The sequence below is a fragment of the Acanthaster planci genome, linkage group LG20 (assembly GCF_054643075.1).
Source record: "Acanthaster planci isolate LZ-2023a linkage group LG20, COTS_SCS, whole genome shotgun sequence".
In the NCBI taxonomy this organism is placed as follows: domain Eukaryota; kingdom Metazoa; phylum Echinodermata; class Asteroidea; order Valvatida; family Acanthasteridae; genus Acanthaster; species Acanthaster planci.
In genome coordinates this window covers 10,821,368-10,841,398 of record NC_141796.1, presented here as the reverse complement: position 1 = coordinate 10,841,398, position 20,031 = coordinate 10,821,368, and the positions used below count along the sequence as shown (strand labels likewise).

General features: G+C 40.8%; 2 protein-coding genes across 3 annotated transcripts; both read left to right on the top strand.

Annotated features, from left to right (window-relative positions):
* Positions 1 to 128: 128 nt before the first annotated feature.
* Positions 129 to 19,302, top strand: LOC110974980 (tyrosine kinase receptor Cad96Ca-like). 2 transcript variants are annotated; one of them, XM_087130442.1, is made up of 13 exons: positions 129 to 479; positions 1,135 to 1,407; positions 1,827 to 2,183; positions 12,444 to 12,815; positions 13,160 to 13,278; positions 13,598 to 13,760; positions 13,912 to 14,022; positions 14,254 to 14,432; positions 14,658 to 14,780; positions 15,089 to 15,200; positions 16,967 to 17,063; positions 17,504 to 17,603; positions 18,117 to 19,302. In XM_087130442.1, the coding sequence occupies exons 1-13, from the start codon at positions 416 to 418 to the stop codon at positions 18,219 to 18,221; spliced, it is 2,175 nt and encodes a 724-aa protein (XP_086986568.1). In that variant the 5' UTR covers positions 129 to 415; the 3' UTR covers positions 18,222 to 19,302. The 2 variants fall into 2 exon arrangements, with proteins under 2 accessions (XP_086986568.1, XP_086986569.1); XM_087130443.1 differs by lacking the exons at positions 129 to 479; positions 1,135 to 1,407; positions 1,827 to 2,183 and adding exons at positions 10,952 to 11,096; positions 11,742 to 12,014.
* Positions 2,928 to 10,232, top strand: LOC147795928 (tyrosine-protein kinase receptor Tie-1-like). Its single transcript, XM_087130451.1, has 8 exons — positions 2,928 to 3,152; positions 3,304 to 3,414; positions 3,646 to 3,824; positions 4,050 to 4,172; positions 4,481 to 4,592; positions 6,351 to 6,447; positions 6,888 to 6,987; positions 7,502 to 10,232. Exons 2-8 carry the CDS (start codon positions 3,390 to 3,392, stop codon positions 7,544 to 7,546), a joined length of 681 nt encoding a protein of 226 aa, XP_086986577.1. The 5' UTR covers positions 2,928 to 3,152; positions 3,304 to 3,389; the 3' UTR covers positions 7,547 to 10,232.
* Positions 19,303 to 20,031: the final 729 nt, after the last annotated feature.

Sequence of the window (20,031 nt, the reverse complement as noted above, 5' to 3'; positions counted from 1 at the left end):
TGTTTTCAGTTAGTAAATTTTGGGTTTAGTTTGAACAGATGCCTATGCACTGAATCATGTCTTCCCTACATGACTTCACATCGACAGCGCCCCCACTTGTCCAGGAAAGCACGGATAATTTTGATAAACTGTGCATTTTTCAATGCATTTGACCAAATAGTAGTGTGTACGAGTTTTCAAAGGCTACACTGAAGAAAAGTACAAAGATGCAGAAAAATTTATGTCGAATAATAATTCATTGCGGTTACACTTCAGTTCAGGGCCAGTTACCTTTCGTATGATATAAATCAAGCTAGAAAGAAAGTGAAACATCACCACGAGCGTTTGTTTCATTCTGCTTAAGAAAGAACAACACATGTGAACCTAGCTCTCGATGTTAGATGTTTAATTTCCTGGTGCAAAACATATATTGAATATGGCATCGGAAGGGAGATGCGCATTGTTACTGTTCGTCTCTATATTTACCAGAGTGTGCTGGGGTGAGTACAAGTACAACAGTCTTGTTCATCTGTTTTTTTTTTGGGGGGGGGTAACGCATTAATCTTATTAGCATCGTGTAATTACACGAAGTATACCCGTTATTTAATTTGACTGGTAGGAGAATTCTCTCCAGAGTTTAACTCTCGCTCTCGTCTGCGGGAAAGCATGTCTGCATTTCGAGCCTTCAAAATGGACAAATAAAAGGACAATGTATATGAGGAAAACGTTCTGATAAGCAGCAAGAACACAAGGTCCGTATGGAACAAACGACAAACAGAATCCATACAAATGGCATGATAGATACCTGCGTAAATGTTTCACGTACTGGCTTGTGTATTTTTATATGACAAACGACATATTACAGATCAGAAATGCATTTAGTCAAAATCTCTGGAATGGACGATAGTTATTATTGACTAAATGCAGTTTTCTGATTTATAATTTGATTATTTCAACAATTTACTGCTGAAAGATAACAAATTCAGTACAATGACTTGATCTACTTAAAGACACAAGAAGCCTACCTCAAGGCCAACAATCTATTCAATAAGCTATTGGTTTTATACAAGAAGCTTACCTCAAGGCCTACAATCTATTCAATAAGCTATTGGTTTTATTGAATGGATGATATGCAACGTCAGTTATTTTCTTCAGTTTCGTCGCTGGAGGTCAAGTTGTCAAGAATAAGTCCATACGAAATAGAAGGAAAGGAAACAGAGTTTTGCTGTAAAATAGAAGGAGATCAAGAAACAGGAGATGGAGCAACATTCATAGTTTGGCTTCTCGACAACGCAGTGCAGTGTATGGTAAAACAGGTACGAGAGAGTCATCTACGTCTCAAGCTGAACAGAACCCACACGGGGTCCACGTTGAAGTGTCTAGAGCAGCCGAGTCAGATAAACGACACATTAAAGCTCGACGTACGAGGTAAAATCTTGACATGAACCACCCTAAACTTTGGCAGAGTACTTAAACAACTTAAGTTTAGTGATACCAATAAAAGATTTTCAACCTGATATTCCCTATTACTTCAGATCGCTACATATCAAAACACACACTCTTAAAACAACCTAGTCAAAATGTTGACTAATTTTCCTAGTTGTTCAGAATTGACTACGGATTCAAACACCCACACTAACGTTGGCATGTCATGCTTTCTGACAAGATTCCTATTCGATGCCTTTGAAATATCAATGAACTGGCTGAAAAAATCTAGTCGGATTGACTAATTTCCAGTTGTACCCAGGTGACCCTGAAGAGCTACTCAAATTATACTGAATTCTAGTCAAATTTGACTGATCCTTTTCAGTCTCTTTCAGCTAAATTTAACATGTGTTTGGGTCCAGTTCCCCCTTATAGAGTCACCCTGGACGTGAACTCCACCCAGGCCTGTGCAAGTGACACGGGCTGCAGCGCGGAGGTAAAGATCGGGCGTTACTACCGATTCACCTGCAACGCGTCTGGTTCGAATCCAGCCAGTAACATCACGTGGCTGATCACTACAAAAGAACAATGGGGAATGGAACAGAGAAAGATTCCTGCAGATTGGAGTCAGTCACGTCAGGATGAGAGCATGGACTGGGACACATCGAGCCAAATTAACCTGCAGATACCCAATAGCATAACCAGAATTACATGCAGAGTGTTCCCAGATGACACATTCAAAGAGATCTCTATGAAACTGGTGGTCAACAACCATTATGGTGAGATCAGACGTGGTAAAATGACATGAGGTCATTTCAGTGGCGTTACTAAGGGGGGTGAGGGACATAGAATATTTTCCCCTGCTCAAGGCCTCTCCTTCTCCTCCGAGTACTCCCCGCTTCCCCGAGTTTAGAAATGAGAAAAAGAAACACTTCTGGGAAGAGTCACCCTGGTCAATGTTTCACCTTTCATCCTTCAGATCCTAACGTGCCCCCTCCAAAAAGGGAGGGATACCAAGTGTCCCCCTGCAAAATGTACCCCGGTTACGTCAACGGGGCAGTTTCAATAACTATTAAATTGGTCAAAACCTTCATCATTTTAATTATATTTGTAATACTCGAATGATTCTCCTTTGAACAGGAAAACTCTTGTTTATCATCGTACCGAGTTCAGTGGTTGTTCTTATGACCGTTGTCATGGCATTTAGTTGTATGCTGCGATCAATCGCCAGACACAAGAGGACGCAAGAAGCAAGAAAGGCAAGAATAGCATTAAAAAACCCTAAAAAAAACATAAATCATAGTTGTCATTTTTCCAATGGGAGTGTGAATGACCATTTTATTTTGATGGAGGTTTATTTGCAGCCCCAAAAACTGTTGTCCAAGCTTAAGAGAGAACAGCTGAGCCACTTTAATCTCGCTCTTCGAAGTAACTTGTTGAGAAAGAAAGATGGCGAGAGCAAGGCGAGCCTACGATGTTGACTTTACCATTTCCCATTGAGAACCTCATTATTGTATGATGTTCAAGCAGAAAGGAAATTTAGAATTCTTGAATTGACACAAAAACAAAGTGTTTTTGCTTAAAGGAATCCGAAGATGGCACCATTGAAGATTTCGAGTTTCCTCGAGGCAAGATCACGCTTATTGAAGTGATTGGAAGTGGACATTTCGGTCAGGTCTTCAAGGCAACTGCAGATGGGATACTGAAAGAAGGGGTCGAGTCAGAGGTTGCTGTCAAAGTACTGAAAGGTAAGGCAAACTGGAAAATTCCTTTTTATAGGCCTGTGGAGTAGCTGCCTTCAATGCAGGGGATCTCAAAAGGAAAACTGAATGAGAATCTGGTACATCTTTGAAGACTCGATTATTTTCCAGTATTTTTGGTCACATTTGGCTTTTTCAGAGTCTGCAACGGATGTGGCTGCTAATGATTTCAAAAAGGAAATTGCTATCCACAAAAATCTGAAGAACCATCCCAACGTAGTGTCTATGCTAGGGTGCTGCACTGAGTTGGGTAGGTAAAACCAGAGAATCGTATTGAAGTTAAACAGGTCTTTTACTTGAGATTGTAAGAACCCCCAAAACTTCAACAATGTATTACTTTTAAGGTCTCCTAGGGGAACAGCAAAGACCTGTCCATATTGTAGGTCTCTATTCGTGGTGTAGCTTCTACTGCTGGCATCAAGGTATAGGTTTCTACAACTAGGTATCACTCTTTGATTGTTTTATTTCTATTTTTTTACAGAACCACTCTTCATCATCCTGGAGTACCTACCAGGAGGAAATCTCCAGAGCTTCTTGAGGAACAAGAAGGAGGCGTGGCCACAAGCGGCCATGGAGGGAGCAGAACTCGTCTCCTCGTCTCAGCTTTTGGCGTTTGCATCTCAGATTGCTACTGGCATGGAATGCCTCTCATCCATCGGGGTGCGTAAGGGAAAACTTAGCAGGCAGCAAAACTCTCAGACTGAAATCCAGTTTCGCCCTGAAATCCAATCCCATCCCACCCAAAGCCAAATCCAAATGGACAGCCTGACCTGACAACAGTTCCTTCTTTTTAAAGTATACAGAATGTTGACAATTACAGGGCAATTGGGAACTCTCATTTCGGTTGGTAAATGAACCAAGGGAACATTTATTTATAACTTGTAGTTCATTCACCGAGATCTGGCAGCCCGTAACATCCTCCTCGATGAGAACCTGGTCTGCAAATTGTCTGACTTTGGCCTGACACGAGACGTGTCTGGGATTGAACAATACGAGATGACATCCATGGTAAGTCTGGGACATAGTAACAAGGGGACACAAAAAATACATAAAGGAAACATGAAGTGAGAACAAAAAAGTAGAAAGGCATTGACTGACCAATCAGACAGCAAATCTGAAATGAACACTGACCTCCAGGAAATGGGGGCTCATTCAGACTCGATAATAGCAAACAGAAAAGCATCTTCAACGGGCATCAGGAGTTGGGAGTCAAAGGGGAAGAAATGGGGTTTTGAGGGCTTCTAAAACGGGTTGGACATGCACCCCACCGCCGACTTCTGAATACAAAGTGCGTGGTCTTCTAATGTTTTCTGTAGGGAATGATTCCTGTTCGATGGATGGCGATCGAGAGTCTGGTTGACAATGTGTACACCACCAAGAGCGATGTGTGGTCATTCGGGGTCTTGCTGTGGGAGATAATTACACTAGGTTTGTATGCATGTCCCCGCCTTAAAGATCTGGTCAACCACACTTGTGACGTCACCCTATCCAGGAAAGTGTAGAATATTCTTTAAGATGTTTAGTAAAATGTACATTACTTTAAAGAATGTAAAGTGAACTGTAATTAAGGAAAACGGTGTCATCTGTGCATTGCTTTGTACATACTTTAAAAAACTCAAAATTGATTTCATAGACATAAAAATGAAATCGCAGTTGTGACATCAAATTATTACGTCGAGAACAATAAGAAACGCACTTAAAAGTTAGGCAGACCATTTCAGATCAAGTATGATTTGATCATTTCTCTTTTGTTTTCATTCCGCTGTGCTAATATTTTCTGCTTCGTGTTTGGTGGTGATTACCCATTGCAGAGAGAAAACGTCTTTCATTTCATTTCTATTTTAAATATGTTTTCATTTTTATGAATGACCCTTCACTTGTATTTTTATTTCATCACTTTTCTTGTTTTAGTTATTTTTAGTTACATGTATTTCTATTCATCTGTAAATTGTGATTCATAACGTTTATTACGGTGTTTGTATTTTTTTTTAATTTTGCACTTTGGCAATTTCAGTTTAACCTCAGTTTTAACCCTTCCTTTGATACGATTGTAATAAAATAAACAACTCTAACGTTAAAAATTCGTTTATAGCTTTACAGAACAGATTAATAGCTTAGACACTCACCAATCAATACTCTCCAGTTGATATTCCAAACGCATGCATTTTCCAAACGAAATCATATCTTACGGTGACAGAGGGATCCAGATGATGCGTAAGCACATACTTCCAACGTTCATTTGAAGCGACGGTGTACTGTGGTTCCCGAATTAGTTGCGCTCCAAACGTGCGTCTTGATCGTCAAAAAAGCCCTACATTCCGTACAGTCATACCCATAGGGTTTGAAAACTTGAATCTGGCATACTTCCAATCCAATCCATTTAGACGTGATGTAGTGAAGACTGTGTGCGCGCCCAATGATCCACCGACACTGACAACTGTATGGCTCTGTGTGTGACTTGACAGGCCCACGCATGCACCTTGCACGTGAAAGAAAAAAAAATTGTGCGCCTAGCCGAAGAGTTGCATAATTAACAGCTTGGGTTAGGAGAAAAGCTTTTGTGTACATGCAGATGCGCATAGCTAGCTTACCACGGACGATGGATAGAATTCGTCTCACAGACGAAAGCATTTTGTTCTCTCGTACAATAGACTATAGTTGAAGGTGGGTCGTTGAACGTTGGAGAAACAACAAAAGGGTGAAGATTCTTTGATTCGAATGGCTTGCTTCCTCGTTCATTTTGAACGCAAGGATATCCGCTTTTTCGTCCGTTCTCCTTATCCAGGGGATCAGAGGAGAGGAGACACCCCCCAAAAAAAAGACGTTCACATAATGGAGACGGTGAGGGCCTTGTGAAGACTATGCCAAGTCCACACAAGGCTACTTCCTTTTTGGAAACAATTTTAAAGGAATTCGGGTTATCTGTAGTGTAGTCATTTCAAGCCAGTAAGTAAGTAACCAAGCCAGTAACCAAGCTAAGTAATAAGGACTCGTCATCAGGAGGGAACCAGTCACATGATAAATACATAGTGAGTGACACTTTGGCTGGTAGCCCTTTTATTTCAGCAAATGACTTTTTTCTTGGCGCATTTCACTAGCCACTGATGTTTAACTTTTGCGATCAAATGACATGTACTTGTGCTTTCCAGTTGCATAGAGGCAAAAAAACCCTTTTTCTTTTCGCAGGTGCCCATCCCTACCGTGGAATGCATCCTCATGACGTTATTGACTCCATAAAGCGTGGCTTTAGGTTACCAACTCCCAGCCACTGCAGCGACCAACTGTAAGTCTCCTGTAAAGAATGTAAGATGTTCCAAAATGTGAAAACTGGACGAGCCGAGCACAGCTGACTGAATAGACTCAACGTCTATAAAATCTGAGCGAGAACATTTGGACATTCAGAGACACGTTTTTCCACAGGTGCTCGCGAGGTCGTAGTCATGAGGAGTTTATTTTGTTTAATCTTACTGGTTACTCACTTTCCGTTGACTGATTTTTCAACTTCGTAAAGAGAATAGAGTCAGTTACACATACATGTATATATATAGCACATTCTCCCCCTTGAAATTCAAACCAAGATTAAGCTGACACATGAACAAGCCATTTTAGAGCTGGGTCTCTCAGGGGAAAATCGGGTAAATTTGCTTCGAGCCAGAGAGAACCGATCTCGTCCACATCTTGCAGGAGCACATCAACAAACTACTCCTTGTTTTTTTCCATAAGTTACGAGGTAATGGAAGAGGCATGGCGGGAAACCCCCAGCGAACGGCCGGCTTTTAGCAGCCTGAGAGAGACCATTGACGCAATGATCCCGGATGCTACGGTAAGAAGGGGTTCCGATATATCGAGTCTTTCCGAAACGAGTGGAATCAGCTTAGACTTCGGTGTCCTGGTTCCAGTCCGAGCTTGACCATGTGGTTTCGAAAGCTGCTTCGAAATGGCCGGAAACAGCGAAACCAAAGTCCACACCGAATCCACTCGTTTCGAAAACGCAGGCATCACAAGGCAAGACGCGCGCACACTGCTTCGCGCACCACTTGTTTTCAACCACGGAAAATCCACACTGTCAATATCATGGAAATTTTGATTTGACAGTAGATGTACACAAACGCGTTGGCTGGCATAAGTGATACAGAAAGGGAAAATCTGCTTCACAGGTTTTTGCTTCAAAAATTGTTGACTAAAAAGCCACTTGCAAAGCACATTCTGTGATACAACGCTGACAGGTGCGCACTAACTAAAGGAACATCTGCCTGGTTTGAAAGTCAGTCATACTAATGACAAACGTGTGCATTTTACAGGCAACTAATTTCAAGCTATATGAATTTGGCTTACAGATTTATTTGGATATGCCACACTTCGTAGCGGATAAATACACATGAGGTCAGCATGAGGAGATGACGATCAAGCTCATCCTTCCACCAAATCTCTTGTGGTGAACTAAGCTTGTAGCAGGAAATATAGGTTTGTGGGTACACCGTGGAATACGGTAAATCTCTTTTTGGAAGAGGTGTGGTTCTTAGAAGAACCGGTGGGTGTTAACTCGACGTGTCGGCCAGGATGCTTTGGCCGTCCTCAGGAGAGTGTGTCCTTCAGGAGAAACGTCGAGATAACACTCACCGGTTCTTCTAAGAGCCACACCTTTTCCAAAAAGAGATTGATTCCATGGTGTACCCACAAGCCTGTATCTTATGTTACTTCCACCGTGCAAAGCTTCAAATCTTAGCACTTTCTCAAATGGCTGTGTGCCAAAACACTTGTTATCAGGACATGTCACAAACCGCTGGCTTCTATGCACGCTGGCGTTTTTCTGGTCGATTCCAGTTTATATAAGAAATAATGAGTAGCTTTTAAGAAACTTGTCGAAGAAAATGCAAATGTTAGAACATCAAGTGCAAAACATGTGATAATAAACTAAGAATAAACGAAACTTAACGTGCTATGCATCAACCTCACAATGTAACCGAACAGGAAACATTTTGACAAAGTAACAGAATAGACCGATTTGAAGAAAAATTCCAATCGCATACATGACAAGTATTTCACAGGTACTTTTTTAACGGATAAGGCTACGTTCATTCAAAAGCAAATTACTGATGTAAAAACGTACTAATCGACGCATTCTAATCGGAATATCTAACAACTAACGAATGTAGATTTATCCATAATCCAATGTGTGCTATCTCTAAGTCTCGGAAGACTAACTTATGAACTAGTTGAGGTTTTTACTTCTTGCCCGCGTATAAAGTAGTTTACATTCTGTGCTTGTCAAAAAAGAAAAATACTTGTGCTAATCCGGACGACAAACCGTATGTGCATACATACAGTGCTTTATATAACGTACATGTAATCGAAGAGACCTTGTTTGAACAGTTTTGGTGTCAAAACTCAATGGAACGCTGACCGCCCTCTTTCATTCAAGGCATGATGCGGTATCTGTAAGTACAAGATCATATTCCTGTGCGCTCGAGAAAACGAAGAGCGCCCTCTTTCTTTGAGAGCAACCGGATACACGGAAAAGCTCTTCAAAAAGAAGTTGTGTAAAATTTCAGTTCTTGTGAAGCGAATTCAAATCGATAACTTTTTGTTGTTCTCGGTAAGCTTGTCGCTTACAGTTCTTGCTATATTGTTTTGTTTTCTTTTGGATTTTTTGGTCAACCTTCTTTACTCGTTTACTTTTCAGAAATGTAAATGGCAAGTGCATTTTGATGTGATCTAGAGCGCAAGGCCAGTGACGTGAAAAACCAACGAGCCATTTCAGCAATCCAAAACGCACGCCCCTAAAACGGCGTGCGTCCGAGGTTATTCGGGAACATCGGATACGCGCGCATGGTCTCCCTATCTATACGCGGCAATACGTTGATTCGCACGAGACGTGCTTGTTCTCGAGTGACCTTACCTTTTAGAAGCACTGAACAAGCTCCCTGGCAAAACCTGCTGCGCAATTGTCCTATTTCCACCCTTTCTGGTTCACTTTTCAGGTATTTGCCTTGGTTACTAATAACGCATTAAAATACTTCATTTTTACGTCATCGTTCAACAGAAAAGAATAAAGAGAAAAATGTCTGTAATGTGTAGCAACCTAAGCAAATTAGATGGTTTGAGGTCACTATTGACACAAACCTTAAAAATGACCGGGTTTCAAATTACAAATTCTGACACATGATCAAGTCACAGAAAACAGCCTATATACACGAAAATAAATATTGCTAAAAACTGTGCTTAGCCTCGTGAAAAACTGTACAATGAGAAACAGGTTGAAAGATTGATTCCCATTTAACCCAGAATTTGTTTTAATGTGAAGTCTATCGCACCACAAACTTATAATCTGTACTTTGTCTACTTATCAAGAATGTTACCTCTGTGGTTGAAGGTTAAAAGAGAAAAAGCGGACCCCATGGGCCTACTGAAAATGAGTCAAAATGTCCTTTTTCAAGACATTTGTTTCACTTTGCATCGGAAGTCAAGTTTTCTTGTTGATGTATCTCTCAATTACGCATATGGATGACAATAGACTTTACACGAGTGAAAAAAATGAGGCGGCATATAGCTTCACATTGTGTAACATTTATTAAAAGGATTAGAACTCAAAAGTGGCCATGGCGACTTTTGACTTATTTTCACAGAGCGGGTCACAAGTATTACTTATAGATTAATGTGTACTCTAGAAACCATACAATAATAAAAGAACGAAAGCCTTTACGCTAGATTGAATTTTACGGAAGAAAACTTGATCTGTGGGATTTGGCAGAACTTACACTAAGTTAAAGAACACAAAATAAACAATTTTAATTGACTTCTATAAATATTGTTTGGTGGTATTGTGTCATTTAGGATCCCCTCTTTCATGTAGTAGCATTACTTAGGTCAAGAGCAATCTGAATACTGGGGAAATAAGCGTTTGAAATAAAGACCAACTCCAAATGCAATTAATCCTTCAATAGACAGAATGTAACAGCCATATCTCTCATTATGCAGAATAATTCCAATTATTATTCATACAGCACTTGTGAATGCCGAGGTTTCAATACTTGATTAAAATATTAAACAGCAAGTTTTGTTTCGAAACGCCGGTATGTCATTGATTTATTGAGTTGCAAAACTGTGTGAATAAGCAAAGTGTTTGAAAGAAGTTTAAAGGGTAGCTGCAATCAATGTTTTTGATTACAAACCTGTACTCCTGTGCCTCAGTAAACCTTATTTTCAACTTTAGTTTTACCATTTCAAAGGTTATTTTAATTCCCTTTTTATTTTTTACAAATGAGCATTTCCATATTCATGAGCAAACTGTTATTTCATCTCAGGAAGAAACCTCAATGTTAAATTTAACTGGTTTGTACACAAAAAAGCATGCGTTTTAGTAGAATTTCCTGAATCAAGTTTTCTCTTCTTTACTGATTCATTGTTGTTTGTGTGCATAACAATAAGAAACCATCAATCCCTCTCTCAAAAATGTTTTCAGTTAGTAAATTTTGGGTTTAGTTTGAACAGATGCCTATGCACTGAATCATGTCTTCCCTACATGACTTCACACCGACTCCGCCCCCACTTGTCCAGGAAAGCACGGATAATTTTGCCAAGGTGTGCATTTTCCAATGCATTTAACCAAATGGTAGTGTGTACGAGTTTTCATAGGCTGCACTGAAGAAAAGTACAAAGATGCAGAAATCCTGTCGAATAATAATTCATTGCGGTTACACTTTTAAGGTTCAGGGCCAGTTACCTTTCGTATAATATAAATCAAGCTAGAAAGAAAGTGAAACATCACCAAGAGCGTTTGTTTTATTCTAACTAAGAAAGAACAACACATGTGAACCTAGCTCTCGATGTTAGATGTTTAATTTCCTGGTGCAAAACATATATTGAATATGGCATCGGAAGGGAGATGCGCATTGTTACTGTTCGTCTCTATATTTACCAGAGCGTGCTGGGGTGAGTACAAGTACAACAGTCTTGTTCATCTGGTTTTTTGGGGGGAAGGGGGTTAACGCATTAATCTTATTAGCATCGTGTAATTACACGAAGTATACCCGTTATTCAATTTGACTGGTAGGAGAATTCTCTCCAGAGTTTAAGTCTCGCTTTCGTCTGCGGGAAAGCATGTCTGCATTTCGAGCCTTCAAAATGGACAATTAAATTATGAGGAAAACGTTCTGATAAGCAGCGACAAAACAAGGTCCGTATGGAACAAACGACAAACAGAATCCATACAAATGGCATGATAGATACCTGCGAACTAAATGTTTCACGTACTGGCTAGTGTATTTTTATATGACAAACGACATACTACAGATCAGAAATGCATTTAGTCAAAATCTCTGGAATGGACGATAGTTATTATTGACTAAATGCAGTTTTCTGATTTATAATTTGATTTACAATTTACTGCTGAAAGATAACAAATTCAGTACAATGACTTGATCTATTTAAAGACACAAGAAGCTTACCTCAAGGCCAACAATTTATTCAATAAGCTATTGGTTTTACACAAGAAGCTTACCTCAAGGCCTACAATCTATTCAATAAGCTACTGGTTTTATTGCATGGATGATATGCAACGTCAGTTATTTTCTTCAGTTTCGTCGCTGGAGGTCAAGTTGTCAAGAATAAGTCCATACGAAATAGAAGGAAAGGAAACAGAGTTTTACTGTAAAATAGAAGGAGATCAAGAAACGGGAGATGGAGCAACATTCATACTTTGGCTTCTCGACAACGCAAAGCAGGCTATGGTACAAGGGGTTCGACGGAGTCATCTACGTATCAAGCTGAACAGAAACCATACAGGGTCGACGTTGAAGTGTCTAGCGCACCCGAGTCAGATAAACGACACATTAAAGCTCGACGTACGAGGTAAAATCTTGACATGAACCACCCTAAACTTTGGCAGAGTACTTAAACAACTTAAGTTTAGTGATACCAATAAAAGATTTTCAACCTGATATTCCCTATTACTTCAGATCGCTACATATCAAAACACACACTCTTAAAACAACCCAGTCAAAATGTGGACTAATTTTCCTAGTTGTTCAAAATTGATTACGGATTCAAACACCCACGCTAACGTTGGCATATCATGCTTTCTGACAAGATTCCTTTTCGATGCCTTTGAAATATCAATGAACTGGCTAAAAATCTAGTCGGATTGACTAATTTCCAGTTGCACCCAGGTGACCCTGAAGAGCTACTCAAGTTATACTGAATTCTAGTCAAATTTGACTGATCCTTTTCAGAGTGCATAAAAACCTCTTTCAGCTAAATGTAACATGTGTTTTGGTCCAGTTCCCCCTTATAGAGTCACCCTGGACGTGAACTCCACCCAGGCCTGTGCAAGTGACACGGGCTGCAGCGCGGAGGTAAAGATCGGGCGTTACTACCGATTCACCTGCAACGCGTCTGGTTCGAATCCAGCCAGTAACATCACGTGGCTGATCACTACAAAAGGCCAATGGGGAATGGAACAGAGAAAGATTCCTGCAGATTGGAGTCAGTCACGCCAGGATGAGAGCATGGACTGGGACACATCGAGCCAAATCAACCTGCAGATACCCAATAGCATAACCAGAATTACATGCAGAGTGTTCCCAGATGACACATTCAAAGAGATCTCTATGAAACTGGTGGTCAACAATCATCATGATGAGTTCAGACGAGGTAAAATGACATGAGGTCATTTCAGTGGCGTTACTAAGGGGGGAGGGACATAGAATACTTTCCCCTGCTCAAGGCCTCCCGTCCTCCTCCGAGTACTCCCCGCTTCCCCGAGTTTAGAAATGAGAAAAAGAAACACTTCTGGGAAGAGTCACCCTGGTCAATGTTTCACCTTTCATCCTTCAGATCCTAACGTGCCCCCTCCAAAAAGGGAGGGATACCAAGTGTCCCCCTGCACAATGTACCCCGGTTACGTCAACGGGGCAGTTTTAATAACTATTAAATTGGTCAAAACCTTCATCATTTTAATTATATTTGTAATACTCGAATGATTCTCCTTTGAACAGGAAAACTCTTGTTTATCATCGTACCGAGTTCAGTGGTTGTTCTTATGACCGTTGTCATGGCATTTAGTTGTATACTGCGATCAATCGCCAGACACAAGAGGACGCAAGAAGCAAGAAAGGTAAGTGTAGCATTAAAAAAAAAACCATGAATTACAGTTGTCATTTTTCCAATGGGAGTCTAAATGACCATTTTATTTTGATGGGGGTTTATTTGCAGCCCCAAAAACTGCTGTCCCAGCTTACGAGTGGACAGCTCAGCCACTTTAATCTCGCTCTTCGAAGTAACTTGTTGAGAAAGAAAGATGGCGAGAGCAAGGCGAGCCTACGATGTTGACTTTACCATTTCCCATTGAGAACCTCATTATTGTATGATGTTCAAGCAGAAAGGAAATTTAGAATTCTTGAATTGACACAAAAACAGAGTGTTTTTGCTTAAAGGAATCCGAAGATGGCACCATTGAAGATTTCGAGTTTCCTCGAGGCAAGATCACGCTTACTGAAGTGATTGGAAGTGGACATTTCGGTCAGGTCTTCAAGGCAACTGCAGATGGGATACTGAAAGAAGGGGTCGAGTCAGAGGTTGCTGTCAATGTACTGAAAGGTAAGGCAAACTGGAAAATTCCTTTTTATAGGCCTGTGGAGTAGCTGCCTTCAATGCAGGGGATCTCAAAAGGAAAACTGAATGAGAAACTGGTACATCTTTGAAGACTCGATTATTTTCCAGTATTTTTGGTCACATTTGGCTTTTTCAGAGTCTGCAACGGATGTGGCTGCTCATGATTTCAAAAAGGAAATTGCTATCCACAAAAATCTGAAGAACCATCCCAACGTAGTGTCTATGCTAGGGTGCTGCACTGAGTTGGGTAGGTAAAACCAGAGAATCGTATTGAAGTTAAACAGGTCTTTTACTTGAGATTGTAAGAACCCCCAAAACTTCAACAATGTATTACTTTTAAGGTCTCCTAGGGGAACAGCAAAGACCTGTCCATATTGTAGGTCTCTATTCGTGGTGTAGCTTCTACTGCTGCCATCAAGGTATAGGTTTCTACAACTAGGTATCACTCTTTGATTGTTTTATTTCTATTTTTTTACAGAACCACTCTTCATCATCCTGGAGTACCTACCAGGAGGAAATCTCCAGAGCTTCTTGAGGAACAAGAAGGAGGCGTGGCCACAAGCGGCCATGGAGGGAGCAGAACTCGTCTCCTCGTCTCAGCTTTTGGCGTTTGCATCTCAGATCGCTACTGGCATGGAATACCTCTCATCCATCGGGGTGCGTAAGGGAAAACTTAGCAGGCAGCAAAACTCTCAGACTGAAATCCAGAATCGCCCTGAAATCCAATGCCATCCCACCCAAAGCCAAATCCAAATGGACAGCCTGACCCGACAACAGTTCCTTCTTTTTAAAGTATACAGAATGTTGACAATTACAGGGCAATTGGGAACTCTCATTTCAGTTGGTAAATGAACCAAGGGAACGTTTATTTATAACTTGTAGTTCATTCACCGAGATCTGGCAGCCCGTAACATCCTCCTTGATGAGGACCTGGTCTGCAAATTGTCTGACTTCGGCCTGGCACGAGACGTGTCTGGGATCGAACAATACGAGATGACATCCATGGTAAGTCTGGGACATAGTAACAAGGGGACACAAAAAATACATAAAGGAAACATGAAGTGAGAACGAAAAAGTAGACAGGCATTGACTGACCAATCAGACAGCAAATCTGAAATGAACACTGACCTCGAGGAAATGGGGGCTCATTCAGACTCGATAATAGCAAACAGAAAAGCATCTTCAACGGGCATCAGGAGTTGGGAGTCAAAGGGGAAGAAATGGGGTTTTGAGGGCTTCTAAAACGGGTTGGACATGCACCCCACCGCCGACTTCTGAATACAAAGTGCGTGGTCTTCTGATGTTTTCTGTAGGGAATGATTCCTGTTCGATGGATGGCGATCGAGAGTCTGGTTGACAATGTGTACACCACCAAGAGCGATGTGTGGTCATTCGGGGTCTTGCTGTGGGAGATAATTACACTAGGTTTGTATGTATGTCCCCGCCTTAAAGATCTGGTCAACCACACTTGTGACGTCACCCTATTCAGGAAAGTGTCGAATATTCTTTAAGATGTTCAGTAAAATGTACATTACTTTAAAGAATGTAAAGTGAACTGTAATTAAGGAACATCTCATCTGTGCATTGCTTTGTACATACTATAAAAAACTCAAAATTGATTTCATAGACATAAAAATGAAATCGCAGTTGTGACATCAAATTATTACGTTGAAAACAATAAGAAACGCACGTGAAAGTTAGGAACACCATTTCAGACGCAGTATGGGTTGATCATTTCTCTTTTGTTTTCATTCCGCTGTGCTAATATTTTCTGCTTCGTGTTTGGTGGTGATTACCCATTGCAGAGAGAAAACGTCTTTCATTTCATTTCTATTTTAAATATGTTTTCATTTTTATGAATGACCCTTCACTTGTGTTTTTATTTCATCACTTTTCTTGTTTTAGTTATTTTTAGTTACATGTATTTCTATTCATCTGTAAATTGTGATTCATAACGTTTATTACGGTGTTTGTATTTTTTTTTTACTTTTTGCACTTTGGCAATTTCAGTTTAACTTCAGTTTTAACCCTTCCTTTGATACATGATTGTAATAAAATAAACAACTCTAACGTTAAAGATTCGTTTACAGCTTTACAGAACAGATTAACAGCTTAGACACTCACCAATCAATACTCTCCAGTTGATATTCCAAACGCATGCATTTTCCAAACGAAATCATATCTTACGGTGACAGAGGGATCCAGATGATGCGTAAGCACATACTTCCAACGTTCATTTGAAGCGACGGTGTACTGTGGTTCCCGAATTAGTTGCGCTCCAAACGTGCGTCTTGATCGTCAAAAAAGCCCTACATTCCGTACAGTCATACCCATAGGGTTTGGAAAACTTGAATCTGGCATATTTACAATCCAATTTCCAATCCAATCCATTTAGAAGTGAAGTGTAGTGAAGACGGTGTGCGCGCCCAATGATCCACCGACACTGACGACTGTATGGCTCTGTGTGTGACTTGACAGGCCCACGCATGCACCTTGCACGTGAAAGAAAAAAAAAGTTGTGCGCCTAGCCGAAGAGTTGCATAATTAACAGCTTGGGTTAGGAGAAAAGCTTTTGTGTACATGCAGATGCGCATAGCTAGCTTACCACGGACGATGGATAAAATTCGTCTCACAGACAAAAACATTTTGTTCTCTCGTACAATAGACTATAGTTGAAGGTGGGTCGTTGAACGTTGGAGAAACAACAAAAGGGTGAAGATTCTTCGATTCGAATGGTCCTTCCTCGTTCATTTGAATGCAAGGATATCCGCTTTTTCGTCCTTTCTCCTTATCGTACAGACCCCCCCCTAAAGAAAGAGGTTCACATAATCATGGAGGGTCTGTGTCCTTCCTCCATGACATAATGGAGGCGGTGAGGGCCTTGTGAAGACAATGCCAAGTCCACACAAGGCTACTTCCTTTCTGGAAACAATTTTAAAGGAATTTGGGTTATCTGTAGTGTAGTCATTTCAAGCCAGAGCTAAGTAATAAGGACTCGTCATCAGGAGGGAACCAGTCACATGATAAATCATAGTGAGTGACACTTTGGCTGGTAGCCCTTTTATTTCAGCAAATGACTTTTTTCTTGGCGCATTTCACTAGCCACTGATGTTTAACTTTTGCGATCAAATGACATGTACTTGTGCTTTCCAGTTGCATAGAGGCAAAAAAAAACATTTTTCTTTTCGCAGGTGCCCATCCCTACCGTGGAATGCATCCTCATGACGTTATTGACTTCATAGAGCGTGGCTTTAGGTTACCAACTCCCAGCCACTGCAGCGACCAACTGTAAGTCTCCTGTAAAGAATGTAGGATGTTCCAAAATGTGAAAACTGGACGAGCCGAGCACACCTGACTGAATAGACTCAACGTCTATAAAATCTGAGCGAGAACATTTGGACATTCAGAGACACGTTTTTCCACAGGTGCTTGCGAGGTCGTAGTCATGAGGAGTTTATTTTGTTTAATCTTACTGGTTTCTCACTTTCCGTTGACTGATTTTTCAACTTCGTAAAGAGAATAGAGTCAGTTACACATACATGTATATATATAGCACATTCTCCCCCTTGAAATTCAAACCAAGATTAAGCTGACACATGAACAAGCCATTTTAGAGCTGGGTCTCTCAGGGGAAAATCGGGTAAATTTGCTTCGAGCCAGAGAGAACCGATCTCGTCCACATCTTGCAGGAGCACATCAACAAACTACTCCTTGTTTTTTTCCATAAGTTACGAGGTAATGGAAGAGGCATGGCGGGAAACCCCCAGCGAACGGCCGGCTTTTAGCAGCCTGAGAGAGACCATTGACGCAATGATCCCGGATGCTACGGTAAGAAGGGGTTCCGATATATCGAGTCTTTCCGAAACGAGTGGAATCAGCTTAGACTTCGGTGTCCTGGTTCCAGTTCGAGCTTGACCATGTGGTTTCGAAAGCTGCTTCGAAATGGCCGGAAACAGCGAAACCAAAGTCCACACCGAATCCACTGGTTTCGAAAACGCAGGCATCACAAGGCAAGACGCGCGCACACTGCTTCGCGCACCACTTGTTTTCAACCACGGAAAATCCACACTGTCAATATCATGGAAATTTTGATTTGACAGTAGATGTACACAAACGCGTTGGCTGGCATAAGTGAAAATAAGGGAAAATCTGCTTCACAGGTTTTTGCTTCAAAAATTGTTGACTAAAAAGCCACTTGTCAAAGCACATTCTGTGATACAACGCTGACAGGTGCGCACTAACTAAAGGAACATCTGCCTGGTTTGAAAGTCAGTCATACTAATAGCAAACTTATGCGTTTTACAGGCAACTAATTTCAAGCTATATGAATTTGGCTTACAGATTTATTTGGATATGCCACACTTCGTAGCGGATAAATACACGAGGTCAGCACGAGGAGATGACGATCAAGCTTATCCTTCCACCAAATCTCTTGTGGTGAACTAAGCTTGTAGCATGAAATATAGGTTTGTGGGTACACCGTGGAATACGGTAAATCTCTTTTTGGAAGAGGTGTGGTTCTTAGAAGAACCGGTGGGTGTTAACTCGACGTGTCGGCCAGGATGCTTTGGCCGTCCTCAGGAGAGTGTGTCCTTCAGGAGAAACGTCGAGATAACACTCACCGGTTCTTCTAAGAGCCACACCTTTTCCAAAAAGAGATTGATTCCATGGTGTACCCACAAGCCTGTATCTTATGTTACTTCCACCGTGCAAAGCTTCAAATCTTAGCACTTTCTCAAATGGCTGTGTGCCAAAACACTTGTTATCAGGACATGTCACAAACCGCTGGCTTCTATGCACGCTGGCGTTTTTCTGGTCGATTCCAGTTTATATAAGAAATAATGAGTAGCTTTTAAGAAACTTGTCGAAGAAAATGCAAATGTTAGAACATCAAGTGCAAAACATGTGAAAATAAACTAAGAATAAACGAAACTTAACGTGCTATGCATCAACCTCACAATGTAACCGAACAGGAAACATTTTGACAAAGTAACAGAATAGACCGATTTGAAGAAAAACAATCATCAAATTGGAGCTTTTTTTCATTTTTGCCAGCTGAAAAATTCCAATCGCATACATGACAAGTATTTCACAGGTACTTTTTTAACGGATAAGGCTACGTTCATTCAAAAGCAAATTACTGATGTAAAAACGTACTAATCGACGCATTCTAATCGGAATATCTAACAACTAACGAATGTAGATTTATCCATAATCCAATGTGTGCTATCTCTAAGTCTCGGAAGACTAACTTATGAACTAGTTGAGGTTTTTACTTCTTGCCCGCGTATAAAGTAGTTTACATTCTGTGCTTGTCAAAAAAGAAAAATACTTGTGCTAATCCGGACGACAAACCGTATGGGCATACATACTGTGCTTTATATAACGTACATGTAATCGAAGAGACCTTGTTTGAACAGTTTTGGTGTCAAAACTCAATGGAACGCTGACCGCCCTCTTTCACTCAAGGCATGATGCGGTATCTGTAAGTACAAGATCATATTCCTGTGCGTTCGAGAAAACGAAGAGCGCCCTCTTTCTTTGAGAGCAACCGGATACACGGAAAAGCTCTTCAAAAAGAAGTTGTGTAAAATTTCAGTTCTTGTGAAGCGAATTCAAATCGATAACTTTTTGTTGTTCTCGGTAAGCTTGTCGCTTACAGTTCCTGCTATATTGTTTTGTTTTCTTTTGGATTTTTTGGTCAACCTACTTTACTCGTTTACTTTTCAGAAATGTAAATGGCAAGTGCATTTTGATGTGATCTAGAGCGCAAGGCCAGTGACGTGAAAAACCAACGAGCCATTTCAGCAATCCAAAACGCACGCCCCTAAAACGGCGTGCGTCCGAGGTTATTCGGGAACATCGGATACGCGCGCATGGTCTCCCTGTCTATACGCGGCAATACGTTGATTCGCACGTGACGTGCTTGTTCTCGAGTGACCTTACCTTTTACAAGCACTGAACAGGCTCCCTGGCAAAACCTGCTGCGCAATTGTCCTATTTCCACCCTTTCTAGTTCACTTTTCAGGTATTTGCCTTGGTTACTAATAACGCATTAAAATACTTCATTTTTACGTCATCGTTCAACAGAAAAGAATAAAGAGAAAAATGTCTGTAATGTGTAGCAACCTAAGCAAATTAGATGGTTTGAGGTCACTATTGACACAAACCTTAAAAATGACCGGGTTTCAAATTACACATTCTGACACATGATCAAGTCACAGAAAACAGCCTATATACACGAAAATAAATATTG

Coding starts and splice junctions, on each gene's coding strand:
- LOC110974980 (XM_087130442.1), top strand. CDS start 416: ATGGCATCGGAAGGGAGATGCGCATTGTTACTGTTCGTCTCTATATTT. Junction 480..1,134: donor ATTTACCAGAGTGTGCTGGG/GTGAGTACAAGT, acceptor TATTTTCTTCAG/TTTCGTCGCTGGAGGTCAAG. Junction 12,816..13,159: donor TCATGATGAGTTCAGACGAG/GTAAAATGACAT, acceptor TCCTTTGAACAG/GAAAACTCTTGTTTATCATC.
- LOC147795928 (XM_087130451.1), top strand. CDS start 3,390: ATGCTAGGGTGCTGCACTGAGTTGG. Junction 4,593..6,350: donor GTGGGAGATAATTACACTAG/GTTTGTATGCAT, acceptor TTCTTTTCGCAG/GTGCCCATCCCTACCGTGGA. Junction 6,988..7,501: donor CAATGATCCCGGATGCTACG/GTAAGAAGGGGT, acceptor TTTGGCTTACAG/ATTTATTTGGATATGCCACA.